The sequence below is a fragment of the Marmota marmota genome, unplaced genomic scaffold (assembly GCF_001458135.2).
Source record: "Marmota marmota marmota unplaced genomic scaffold, marMar, whole genome shotgun sequence".
Lineage (NCBI taxonomy): Eukaryota > Metazoa > Chordata > Mammalia > Rodentia > Sciuridae > Marmota > Marmota marmota.
In genome coordinates this window covers 929,269-943,422 of record NW_026000021.1, presented here as the reverse complement: position 1 = coordinate 943,422, position 14,154 = coordinate 929,269, and the positions used below count along the sequence as shown (strand labels likewise).

General features: G+C 36.5%; 1 protein-coding gene across 9 annotated transcripts in view; it reads right to left on the bottom strand.

The window, feature by feature from the left end:
- Window positions 1-427: 427 nt before the first annotated feature.
- The window catches only part of CUNH2orf76 (chromosome unknown C2orf76 homolog), a 58,818-nt gene continuing 45,091 nt past the window's right edge, over window positions 428-14,154 (bottom strand). For 4 of the 9 annotated variants that reach the window (XM_048810418.1, XM_048810419.1, XM_048810421.1 and 1 more), the window contains 4 exons: window positions 13,123-13,160; window positions 11,519-11,596; window positions 8,903-8,984; window positions 613-1,518 (listed from right to left, as the gene is read on the bottom strand). In XM_048810418.1, coding sequence (XP_048666375.1) covers window positions 1,358-1,518; window positions 8,903-8,984; window positions 11,519-11,596; window positions 13,123-13,160 — 359 coding nt within the window. In that variant the 3' untranslated portion in view covers window positions 613-1,357. The other 5 variants (XM_015501701.2, XM_048810425.1, XM_048810422.1 and 2 more) reach the window with 3 other exon arrangements.

The window sequence follows — 14,154 nt, the reverse complement described above, 5'->3', positions numbered from 1 at the left end:
ACAAAAGCTGACTAACACAATGTCTAAAAAAGGAAAGTGACCCTCTTACATCATAAGACCTCCATCATGTAAACACCATTCAATGTCACTTGTGGCGGGAACATCATACACTCCCTGAGCTAAAAGATGGCACCACAGTCCTAAGAGCCTCTTCCCATCTCCGGCAGCCAAAGACAGTCACAGCTGTGCTAGCCAGAAACTATGGAAAAAATATAAAATAAACAGTATGACCTTGATCTTCTCTTTTTAAAGAACCCAACATGCAAACCACTAAAAGAATCACTAATTCAATAACAATTTTTTTCGCTTAAAAAAAAATCACGTTTTTCTCATATTATCAAAAGAAGGAAGGAAGGAAGGAAGGAAGTCCAGTCTGGCTAAAGAGAGAGAAATCACCAAATTTCAGTTCAAATAGCAGAGCCTGGGATTAATTTTTAAAGATTTATTTGTCAATTTCAAAAACTCACTAGTGGAATAAAGAGCTTAATACAGGTATGCAAAGAGGAAGCCCCGAGGTGAGCCGTTGTTCACCAGGATGAAACGGGATTAGCTTTGTAGTTCTTATAATCTTCTTCACAGAAGAATGCAATTTCTGTTTCGCTGGCTGAAAAAAAGAGAAACAGAAAATGGAAAAGAGATTTTAATGTAAAACTAAATTTTAAACAAGTATGGAAATCCGCATTACTTTGGTTTGGCATTTTGGAATGGTTTCAGACGCCTGCAATGAAAAATATCAGTTAGTTGTTGGGTGATACAATACATTTCATCAAATCAGCAAGAAGTTTTAGGTGTAGTTGTAAGAATCTAAAAATCAAATAATTTTAAAAAATAAAATAATTTAAAAGTCAAAAGAAAAATAACCTGCAAAATTAAAATCCAGAGTTAACACAAGAATTAAGATTTTTCAGAAAATCATGAAATCGATTATTTATAGTCTTCTTTGCAGTCCTGGAAACTAACAAACCTTGATATTTTTTCCAATATGCTACTCAGTTCCTGAGGGGGGAGGGACTCTCCCCTCCCTGAAATTAGCCCGTAGGTATAATAATTTAATAGTTAGAGGATCAGTAGAATATTTTACAGATCACTTTACATTCTCCCTCATGACCCATCAAAATATGTGTCTGAAGAAGTTAATTTTTTGCCCTGCTTATGATTAATTCATGAGGCTTCAACAATATGCAAAGTGAAAGACACAAATTGGCTTCTACCGCAATACCTTCAAATACCTCTAATTATTCACTGGGGAGATGGCACAGCTAAAGGACCCACAAAGGTTCAGAGCAGTCACAATTCTTTCAACCTAGCAGGTCAAGGACTCCATCTTCTAAAACAATAAGTCAGCAACATTATTAATTCAGACTGGAGACAAATCTGATGGAAAGCCTTCCAATTTATTAAACATGCGATTCTTTAAGGTGTTGCGCCAACAAGTTCCACATTGGTTTTTTAAATTAAACCAGAAGTTAATACAGTCTGCTTGGCTTTTACAGAAAGAGCAAAAGGGCCTTTGGAATCCTGAGGAGAAAACAGAAGAGATTATTTGTAATGAATACTGAGTATGCAATTAACATATACTCTAAAAACAGGCAAGTAAAACTCTTCAAGCCAAATAAATACGATGATAAGAAGGGTGCCATGGATTACCACTGGTGTGTGGTTTACAGCTCTAATCTCATCATTAGAACTTACCACAAAAGAATGAAATTAACGAGATTAGCATGTCATCTCATTAAAAATGTTTTTACCATTTGCAAGAATATCAAATGTAGTCTTTCTCCATCATAAGCTACTGTGCTCACTATAGAAAACAAACACATGTTCAGAGAAAAAACCAAAATGATGTTTTCAGTGCCTACTATGTCTTCAAGATTAAATTTAATCTGAGTGGATGAAAATCAGATCACAAACTCTTATCCCAGTGAGACTGTGGGGGAGACATCAGAGAGAATGGGAACCAATGAGGAGGGGCTATAAACAGAGGCACCCTGAGCAAACAGGTAAGTGTGCAGGACACTTTTACAAGAAAGAGCATTTAAAAGAATGGGGAAGGGGCCACACTTGAAATCAGCAACATATTGAAAAGGGGGCATCAGAAAATTCAATATTCAAAGAAGATATTTAGAGAGCGATCTTTTTAACAAAGAGCTCAATGGGTTTCCTTTTTGAAAGGAGGTGTGCTCAGAGGTAGATGTAGGTAATTTGCAATAATGGAGAACGAACAAGAGGGACCCTCTTCCTGAAAAATCACAGATCGAGGCTTTATCTGTGATGTGTTATTTACACATGGAACTTTACACAGTTTTTTGCCCGGCCAGCACTTGGCTCAAGTCACGCTCCCTGTAATTACAATTTTCACTTACTGCAGTTGACATTTATCTGTATTCCTTTTAAGAAGCTAATATGTCACGCAGATCTGCAGTACAGGAAGAGCAGGTTCAGAATAAGCTGACAGAAAGCAAAGACTGACAATGCAGTTTTGTTGCGATGAGTCTAATTAACTTAGAGAGCGACTTGTTATTTATATAAAGTATTGAGGCCATCTCTCATAGGCGCCAAATGAAATCATCCAGGGTAATGATTTTATTTTCATATGAGTCTGTTCTTTTTTCAACAAAGCTAGGTTGACAAATGGGTTAAACTCAAAAATTCAATGTGATTAAAAAATTGCTCACCCTTATATTGGAAAACATACACATTCCAAGTTTCTCTGAAATTCAAAAAATATAAAACAAAATGGATTTTAAAACTTCAATGACAGAAGTAGTAATGTTTTTAAATCCATTGAAAATATTAGAGAATGATTTCCTGGATGTAATACTGCAAATTGATTTGCTGATTTAAGTGAAAACAAGTTACAAATGATTTTCAAGACCTTTACACAATGGCTCTTTTCACCATTATCCCTTACACTCGTGCTGCCCAAATTCTATTTAAAATGGCTTCTTTAAAAATGGTGGGGGAAGAACCCTCAGGAAGTCTAGCATGTGGCGGTCCCCTCGGGCACCTGGTTTTAAATTAAATGTGCTGCAGGCGGCAGTGCGGTCAGGTGCAGAGCGCCTTGGCATGGGAATCTGAAATGAATGTGCAATCTAAAATCCAATAAATACATCACCACTTCATCCCTTCGTCTTACTATCAAATGAAATCAAGTCAGAGCCCTCCAAATGCATTTGTGGATCAGTTTAATACTGATGTTCTAGTTTAATGAAATGAACACAAGTCAGGACATCTGAACTTTGGCTATGAAATTAACAATTATATAATGCTTCCTAACGGGTCAGACAGACAGGCAGGTGCACACGCGCGTACACACACACACACACACCATTTAACAGGAAAATAGTTAACAATGACTTGAAAACAAGAAAAAATAATTTTAAGTGGGTAATCCCAAAATAAGTTAAATGCAATGTTTTTTAACTCCTTCACTATCTCAGTGAACTTATCTACTGACAAGGATTCGCTGCTTGCTTTTTAAGCCTCAAGCTGGTTGGCCCCAAAGTAGTATAAGGGTCAGCCCCTGTGGGCTAGGGAAGGGAAACCAAGAAATGTGCACTGGCTTTGTGGTGTGATCAGGACAAGCTGTCATGTGGTAATCACTGCAGATTTTTAAAAATTATACCACGGGTGTGTGTGTGTGTGTGTGTGTGTGTGTATTTAAAGGAGATTCATGGGGCAATCTGAGACCAAATCTGAAACAAAGTTTCACCCTCTGCCCTGCTCCAGGAATCCACCATATCTTTCCAAACTCCACAAAACCCCAATCTACAAATCAAAGAGATGCTCTGAGTTCTATTTCAAAGTTTTCACCAAAGAAGCTCACAATCCAGTAAAGAGAGCAACTCCTGTGCTCTTCTTGTCATACCTGCTTTAAAAGTGTTTTGGATCAACTGGTAAGAGATACCAAACTACAGACCTAAGAAAACAAATGGTAAAAACTGACTGGACTGACTGAGCATGTGCCTGCAATTTCCATAGTGGCAAGAGGAAAGTAAAATGGGAAGGACAGTCATACACACAGTGGAATATTATTCAGGCATAAAAGGGTGAAATCCTGTCATTTGTGGCAACATGGATGGAATTGGAGGACATTATGTTAAGGGAAATAAGCCAGGGACAGAAAGAATAGGCAGACAAATACTATATATTCTTACATGTGGAAGCTAAAGAATGTTTTTATAGAATTAGAGAGTAAAACTGGGTGGGAAATAGGTTAGGGAGAGATTGATCAATGGGTATAAAGTTAGTTAGGTAGACGGAATAAGTTCTAATGTGCTAAACCCAGTATGGTGACTGCAGTTAACAATAATTTATTGTATATTCCAAAATGGCCTGAAGAAAAGATTTTGAATGTTTCTACCCAAAGAAGACATAAATGTTGGAGGTAATAGATGTGCTAATTACCCTGATTTGATCATTACATGTTATACATATGTATCAAAATATTCATTTTTACCATCAATATGTACAATTATTGTCAAAGATAATTTTTAAAAATGCAAAAAATAAATAGAAGCCAGGGAAGAACAATCTGTGCAGTGCATTCTGACTCCTTGTTCTGAAATCACTGATTTCTAAGCAAGTCAACTGTTACAATGAACATTGCTGTTACAATGTCAGCATGAAGAGGAGCCACTTGGGGCTCTGTCAAAGAAGAAAATGAGGACGCCTCAAGATAGGGAAAAGGCCCAAACCTTAAGGAAACACAAGTCAAACATGATCCTGATAAAGAAGCAGGAAGAAAAGAAACCTGTCTTAGCCACATGGAGGAGAAAACCAGAGATGTGATGCACAGGACCAGGTTCTAGTCGGGGATAGATGACAGGAGCAAAATGAAAACAGACCACGAGGGAGTTTTGGAATTATTACAGGGACAACTGGCTTGACAACAACTCTTTCCTCAAATAAGTGCATACAGTCTGGCCTACTGTAACTTGCTTTAAAACATTTCCAAGAAAACACAACTGGCTTGAGAAAAATTTCTCTGCCACAATTTCTTTCTTATACCAGAGTGGATTCAAAAGATAAATAGTAGCAGGATGCAGCAAAATGAAAGAGATAAAATATCTCCCACCCCACAACTCACCTGCAATTTATTACTTAGAAAAATTAATCCATAAACTATTGTTAAAAACAAGATAAAAATTTTTCTATCTTAAACAACATTTCTAGGTAAAATTCTCCTCTCTCTTCCTTCCACAAAGGAAATCGTTTTTATTTATGTATTTCTGCACCAGGGTAAGACGTGGACTACACAGTGGGGATCTGTGGTGCAGATGAAAGACTCTGAAAGCAAGTTTCCCCCCTGATTTCCCCCTCCCAGTCTTTCTTTCCCTTTCATGACTCCTAGAGAAGAGTCATAATGATAAATTTGTTACACTGGCATTATTCCCATGGCAACTGGCTGTGATAGCAGAGTGACAGCTCTCCAGCAAGATCAAGTGGTGAAAAGGGAGAGAGGGATGACTTCGAATTTTTCTCTTAAACCTCTTAGAAACCTAATCAGACACAGCACGGAGGGAGGGAGGGAAAATTCCCTAGAAAAATCACATACTTCAAGTATCACAGTCTTTGTTTCTTTGTGGTTTTGGTGTGGTACTTGGGATTAAAGTCGGGCCTACACATGCTAGGAGAGTGCTCTCCCACTGAGCTACATCCCCAGGCCTTTTTATTTCATTTTTAGAGAGGGTCTCAGTAAACTTCCCAGGCTGGCCTTGAACTTGAGATCTTCCCACCTCAGCTGTGATCACAGGTGTGCACCTCCATGCCTGACTCTCAATTATCATTTTTTGCAACTCAGTTCCTACTTAGAATTTTCTGTTGCTCTCTGGGGATCCTCATTTCTTTGCCTGGGTACCACCTTGGCTTGTTGCCAGGAGGACAGCAACAAGCTGCTAGGAAATAACAGAGGAAACAACTCCTGGCAGGGACTAAAGTCGAGCCATGGACAAGGCCACTGCTCTGCCTAGGTCTCAGGGGCGGTCTGCTCCCCATACCACCCTGACCCAAGTGGAGAAACCATGAAAAGGATCTGAATCTGATCAAAGTTCTGTGGCCTGAAAACAAGAATGACGAAAAGAGGGATTTGATTCTTGCTTTTAAAGATGGTTCGTTACATAAGTCAGTCTGAAATAAATGAGAACAAGGCAAACTCTGTCCTAGCAAATTCGGAATATTTGCCAAATGCCATCTCCAAAATGGGTTCCAAATAAAATAGTTATTTTGTAGGGCCTTTTCCATGCATTGTCCTGGACACCTTCATTCTTTTCAATCCGTATGAAACCTTCTGAAAGAGGTTTCATTATTCACATTTATACAGAAAACAAAACTTAAGTTCAGAGAGGCCTAGTGGCTTAATCACAAAGCAAGTGATTAGGGATTTATTATTCTTTTAAAAAACTGGTTCCTTAATTATAAGGAATACTTTTAAACTATGAAAAATTTTGCAAATCCCAATAATCACATTAAGATAATACAGAGAAGAAAGGAAAAACTCAGTTTACTGGCGATACCACCACCCTGAGAAAGCATTTCTATAATTGTGGTATATGATCTTTTCTCTGTGTACAAATACAAACATGTCTATGGATACATTTCCAAAGGATAATGGTACTGCACATTATTCTTTGCTATATAAAAATTCCTGTGTCAGTGATTCACAAACAGGGAAGGTAAAAGAGAACCCCACCATCGCTCTGAAGACAGACCACAACCTCAGAGTTTGAAGAAGCACATATCTGATTTAGTAACAAACACAAGAGAATGTTCAACTTGATCTATGGAACATGAGAGGCAACATACATTCCCAACAGTGGTACCGAGAACACCATTTCCTTACACCAGGGGCTCCCCTGGGTACTGCATTTTTTTTCACAACCGCTAATCTTGTACTAACTGCTACTTGACCAAGGTCACCCATAGAGTGAGAAGCAGAATCGAGGTCTGACCCCCACACGCTGGCTCTGGGCTGTTATTCTTAACCACTATACCATGATAAAAAGCAGTGTCTATTTTAATGTGCATCCCTCATTACCAATAAGGTACAACTGTTTTTCCTATGTTAGCTATACCTTCTATCAGATTTTGTATCCTTTCATACTAATACAAGAGTTCTTTACAAAAGTCTGGCTAATAACTTTATCTTTCATTTATGTTTCACATAATTTTCATAGTTCATTGTTTCTCCTTTAATGGTTTATAATTTGTGGGGGGGTTATTTGGTCAAATCCCTTGCTTTCCCCTTTGATGGCGTTGGCCTTTGGAGTCATGTTCAGAAAGCTCTTCTCTCTCCAATATTAGGTTATCACTGAGCTGCATATTTTGTTTTGTTAATTTTTACAGTATAACATTTACTTCATCTAGAATTCATTTTGGAATAAAGACTGAGATAAAATCTGAAATTTATTTTCCTGAATATTTTGGCAATGGACCTGATGTGATTTTCTGGTTAATTCAATCTTTTCCCATTTATATGAGATGTCAACTGCATCATCTTGTTAAAAATCTTACCTTTCTTTCTTTTTTTGGTTTGTTTTTTGCATTTTCTAACCTTTTCCAAGGAGCTATATGCCAATTCCCACAACAAGGCCAGTCTATTATATTCATTATAACTTTATGCTTTAAAGACAAACAGGGCTACCCCTAGGTGCCACATGTCTCAATAACACAGGAGCCACCTGATACAATAATGTAATAACATTTGAAGAAATAAGTGCCAATTAAATAATGCTTTTCAAATAACAATCCATCTCACATATTTATTATAGGGAACGACACTGATCCTAGCAAATAGCACAGACTTATACACTGAAACAAGTCTGATTTTACAACCTGCCATGTAAAATTCTATTTAAATAGAAATGCCCATGTCAGAAATTCACATTATTCACGTGAATCATTTCAAAAGTGAATTCCTGCTGGGTGAGGTGGTGTACACCTATACTCCCAGCAACTTGGGAGGCTGAGGCAAGAGGATCTTAAGTTTGAGGCCAGCCTTAGCAACTTAGCAAGAACCTGTCTCAAAATATGGATATTTTATAAAAGGACTGGGGTTGTAGCTCAATGGTAAAAACACTCCTGCATTTAATCCCCAATTAAAAAAAAAAAAAACTCAACAGAATAAAACAAACAAACAAAAAATGTACAGGTACCCAGTGTGGACCTCACCTTGCATGTTTTGAAGGAAGTGTGATTTGTGACGTTGCATCATGGTCACAGACCACAGAGGTGTGTCAGTGACACAATGCCTTCACCTGCTCAGACCTCTGTGCTAATCTGTACTCCTCTATTGCCAGATCAGCTTAAGGTGACCGTGTAAGTAGAATAACAGTGACATCTAATGGCCACAAGATATGTCACATAACGTTTTTTAAAAATTGGAACTATACACACATTCTAGGTTTAATAGTTAAATCAGGCAATTCTTCAACTGCACACACTAGGTCCCTATTTAAAATTCTGTGCCTTAGTCAGCCCTGAGTGACTTGGATGACTATCAGAAGCCGAGATGCACGTTATACAAACAACATCTCATTTCATTATTCCACATTAGTTCTACTACGTCCATTTCTCTCAAACCATCGGCTCGAATGACACTGATGAGAGTAAGTAGACATGGTACTAATAGCCTGTCAATCATTTAAAATGACCCTCAACAGGATTCTGAGCAAACCTTCTGAACGAACTATTTTCATTTTGCACATTTGGTGAGAAGATAACGACTGCCCTCGGTCAAATGATCAGAATGTGTTTTCCTCTTCCTTTGAATAGGGATGGGAGAGTATGAAGAGCAACAAGCAGCATTCAGATCACAGGGAGTCATCAAATATAACCAGCCAGGCCTGGCCACATAGGCCAGAAATGTGAGTGCCCCTTCAGCAAGATCATTCCCCTTCCTCACCAATTCCGGCTGCTTTCAGGGTGCTGTCTTCTTTTAGCAGGAGTCTGTCATCATTTTCCAAACTCAACACCAGTTCATTTGTCTAAAAAGAAAGAAAACATGCATTTCATCAATACTGATATGCTTCTGCATTCAGCAAGACTTCCCAAAGAGGTGGAGCTGAAGTTGGAGTCACAGTAATAATCCGAGTCACATCAAGTCACATTCTACTCCCTTAATGGCATTAAGGGATACACAGTGCAGACCTACTAAGTGCACACACTGTGCACTGTGACAGCCCTGGATTTCCAGTTAGAGGTGGGTTCAAATCCAGACTCCCCCAGCACTCAGCTGTGTGCAAACAAACTACATAAACTAAGACTCAGTTTCCTCATCTCTAGAAAGGGGGAAGAGAAATGTACCTTCTTCTTTACCTCCTGCTAACTTATTTTTATTGAATAAGTTAATGAATGAAATAAAATGTCAGTCTTTTATAATTGCTCAGTTTCTATCATATTTCGAAAGACTTCTCCACTGCAAGATTATGTTTTAAATTCCATGTTTTCTTCACATATTTTTATGAATTTCATTTTTAAAACTTTTAATTGTGGAGAAATTCAAACATATAATATATATAGAATAGTGTAATGAATTCCGCCCCATACCCATTACCCAACTTGAACAAATTATCAACTCAGGTTCAACCTGTTTCTTCTCTAACCTCATCTATGAATTTAAATTTTACATGAGTCATTAAAACAATGGGGATTTATTTTGGCATAAAGAAAAAGATAGGAATTCAACTAGTCTTCTAGATGTCAACCCAGCTATTTCAATACCATTTACTGAATCCTCCATCTTTTGTCCATAGATTTGAAATGCCATATTTACTATACACTAAATTTACATGTATATTTGAGTCCATATTTGGATTTTTAATTCTGTGCCACTGAACTACCAGTTCATGTGACAGTACCACACAATGTTAATTATTAGAATTTTATAATAATGTCTTAATATATATTAGGGCTAATCACTCATTTTTTTTCAGAATTCTTCTCTTCTTACTTTTAATGTATTAACTTTTTAATAAGCTTCTATAATTTACATATATGCAACTATTAGTACTTTATCGAGGTACTATTAAAATTGTAAATTAACCAAGAATTGACATCTTCATACTATTGCACGTTCCTATCCAAAATATCATAAATATTTCTGTGTAAGTCTTATTTTGGATTCCTCATAGTATATTTCACTTTTTTGTTGTTGTTGTTGTTAAACTAAAGTAGAATTTAACATAATAAAATGCATAGATCTTAAGAGGAGCTTACTTTATGAGACTGAATAATTATTCCCAGAGTTTGGATTCATTTTTCAAGTATGTTTGTGGTGAAGATGGGAAAGAACAGTAGCATTTAATTTTCTTCTGGGTTTGGGGTGTAGCTCAGTGGTACAGTACTTGCTTAGCATGTGTGAGGCCCTGGGTTCAATCTCTAGCACAATAAATTAATAATAAAAATTTCCTTCTTGAAGATTTTGCACATTTCTTACACAGTTTATTCGAGGATATGATTTCTTCCTTTAATAAGGATAGCTATTTGATTTCCAAACCCACAAAATGTAAGATGGAGATCAAAGTTTTTATTTCAAATCTTTCTAGCAAAAATTATTCTCACTATAATATAAAAAGCCTACTGATTACAATCCATAATACTCATACACACATTTTTATGAATTTCTTGATAATCATAGCACAGTAATATTATGATAATCATTTGCATTCTACTTTTATTCATTCACTAAAAGACACTTAGCTCATAGTCCAAACAGGAGGCTTAGTTAGGTGGGCAGGGATCCAGACAGCCTTTTTATTGTGGTGATGAGAAGAAATTTTTGAGGACACCTGGTAATTGCAATTAGGAAAGTCTCTAGACCCTTATGTGAACGAGTTTATTAAGGGTTAGCTGGAAGTCTCTCGCTTTGGCTGAGGAAAGAAATTAAAATTCCAACTGGCCTAGAAAACTGACAAGCTTGGCCAGAGATGCTATAGGCCTTGCAGACGGAAATAGAAGATAAAAAGACAGCAATCACTTGGAAATGAGAAAAATGTCCTGTAGTCATATAAGGCACCAATAAGAACATGTAGGTGAGGTTTTTCTGAAGTTTTAAAACTGTATCTGTAAAAACAGATGTTATCTTTTAGAAGCTTCAAGAAGCCTCTCCAGGGTACAGAGTCTGGACTTGGATTGTTACGGTTAAATGAAGTTTTATAAAGCCAGAGTCCAGAAACATTCTAAGTGACTTCATTTGTTTTGGGGAATCTACCAAATAATTAAACAAATTATTTGTTCAACTGAAAAAAAAAAGTCCTAATTTTGAAACTACAGCTGGTCTTCTGTATGGAAGGTTGGTCATCTGCAAAGTCAATCAGCTGCAGGCTGAACACATGGTTTGGACTATGCTGGTTGCATCTGTACTGAACGTGTGAAGACTTTTTTCTTGACATTATTCCCTAAACAATATAGTATAACAATCATTTACAGTGCATTTACATTGTATTAAGTATTATAAGTAAACTAGAAATGAGTCAAAGTGTATGGGAGAACACACATAGGTTATACACGAATACTATACCATTTTATATAAGGAACATGGAGAATCTGTGGCTTTTGGTATCCACAAGTGTCCTGGAACCAATCCTGAGGGATGACTCTATATATAACACACCAGGGAGAGACATGCATTTTAAGTGTAAATAACACTGCTAAGATTTTTTTTTCTTCTAAGTTTTTATTTCAAATTTTTTTTCCTGAAGGAAAATTTTTTAAAAATATTTTTTACATATACTACTGATTATTTGAACATGATGAACATGGTCTTCATTACAAAGAATGAAGAATTTGCCAATTCCTCTTTCTAGGAAACATAAGCTTACAAGCAAGACCAACAATTTAAAATTAACACTGAATGGAGAATGACATGCACAATTTGCTTTGCAACTTTTTCTAAGAGCATATTGCTTCATTTCAACTTTATTTATATTTTTATAACAAATTTACATATGTTTATTCCATATAAAATAGAACCACAGTTGCTCTTCTCTACATTTTAGGGACCAAGTTGAAAACATTTCAGACCTGGAGAAGAGAAAATGGATGAAGTCTGTGGCCAGATATAGTGGCAGAACTTTCTAGTACTCAAAGGAGGGGAAGATGCCACACTTGATCCCTGACACCTGTGAGAATGAGGTACTTGACAATGGATATGATAAAATTTGCACATACAAAAGAAAAATCCCACAAAGTTACTAATCCAGAGGCAACAGACATACCCTCTTTGTGATCTGTGGCATACATCTTTTTGAAAGCTGATTGAGTTCATGGAGTATATCTATGACTACACACAGAATGAAACAAAATGAACTTTATAAATACTTCATTCAAAACTTGTTTTGCAAAAACTCCTGTGAACCAGGCATTGCCCAAGGTACTGGAGATACAAGAGGCATACAGAATAAGACATGGTCCCTTGTCCCTGTGTGAACATCATAGGGAAGGCCACTGAGAAAAAAGACTGCTCTGTAATGAGAAGTAAACCTTTGATTGTGGCTTAATAAAACATGACTAAAGTAAGAAAAGAGCAATGTAAACATATGGTACACACACAAACAGCTAAAGGACAGAATTCAGATTGCAGATGGCGCCCTCTGTAGAGTGAGCTGTGGTCCTGAACCTTCTCTTACAGCAAGCACCACGGCAAGCAGATCCTCTGGGTCAGCTTCTAGCCCAGTTCTTCTGTGGACTTAAGAAAGTCAAAGAGACTAGACTGACAGATAATAAGTGGCTTCCTTATATTTCTTTATTGTTTTATGTTTATGTTATATAAATATACGGGATGCTGTGTGTGTGTGTGTGTGTGTGTGTGTGTGGTGCTGGGGATTAGAACCCAGGGCCATGCAAAGCAAGCACTCTATTGAGCTATATCCCCAGCCCTGGTATGTTTTATTTTATTAACACTTTTTAAAAGAATCTGTGAGCAGGTATATACAGCTTAGTTTTTTTTTGTTTGTTTGTTTGTTTGTTTAATTCTCTAATCAGAAAGTAAGGCTATAGAAAGAGTACCTATAAGATAAAAAATGCTATTATAATGGAAAAGACTTACATGCACATTCACTTACTCACCAGTTCAACTAATATTGATTACTGCTAAGTGCCAGATACTGCACAAGTGGAACGTACCTTTGATTTATGTGCTTGGTGAATAATCTTCAGTTTATCTGAAAGAAAAAAGCAAATTGTCTCTTTACACAGAATATTCTAAGACTTCTTTTGACATTATTAGAGAGACAAATGAGTACCTATGAAATTGAGAAATTCTAAGTTCTTTATAATTTTATGAACACATTTACTTAAAAATCTGTTATAGAGTAAAAGGAAATTTACTTTTGAAAATCATTAAAATTAAAGATAAAATTAAATTTTAAATTAAATTTTAAAATTTAATTTAAATTAAGGGAGCTGAGGGTGTGCAGCTCATTGGTAGAGCACTTGCCCTACATGTAGGAGACCCTGGGCCCCATCCCCAGCACCAGAAAATCACACACACACACACACACACACAAAGATAAAAGTACACAGAGAAGCCAGGTGTGGTGCTGTATGCCTCTAATCTCAGTGACTTGGGAGGCTGTGGCAAGAGGATCACAAGTTTGAGGCCAGCCTCAGCAACTTAACAAGATCCCATTTCAAAAAATAAAAAAGCACGGGATGTAGCTCAATGGTAAAGCACCCCTGGGCTTAATCCTTGGTAACAACAACAACAAAAAAGTACACAGATATTTTTAAAGCCTTGGGCTTTGACACACAACTGTGTGTGTGTGTGTGTGTGTGTTTGTGTGTGTGAGAGATAACCTGAAGTCACCTCGACTCATTTTTTCCTTTGAACAGAAGACAAGCAAATCACATTACTCCATTTTGTTTTTTAGAGTCACTAAATTTTAAGATTAGCAGATAATATCAAAAATTACATCTATATAATCTTATCTACAGGTTTAATTTTATGCATTTGTATTTATATATTATCTATAATCATTTATGTATTACATATAATCACATTTATATAGTATATATAATTATATTTATATATTATATATAAAAATAATGACAGACAGTAACAAAGGCAGTTTAAAAAACTATTAAGCTCTCAGGAGGTTCAATGATCATGCTGAAAAAGTGTGACTGTTCTTAGATTTCTAACATTACCTGGGATCA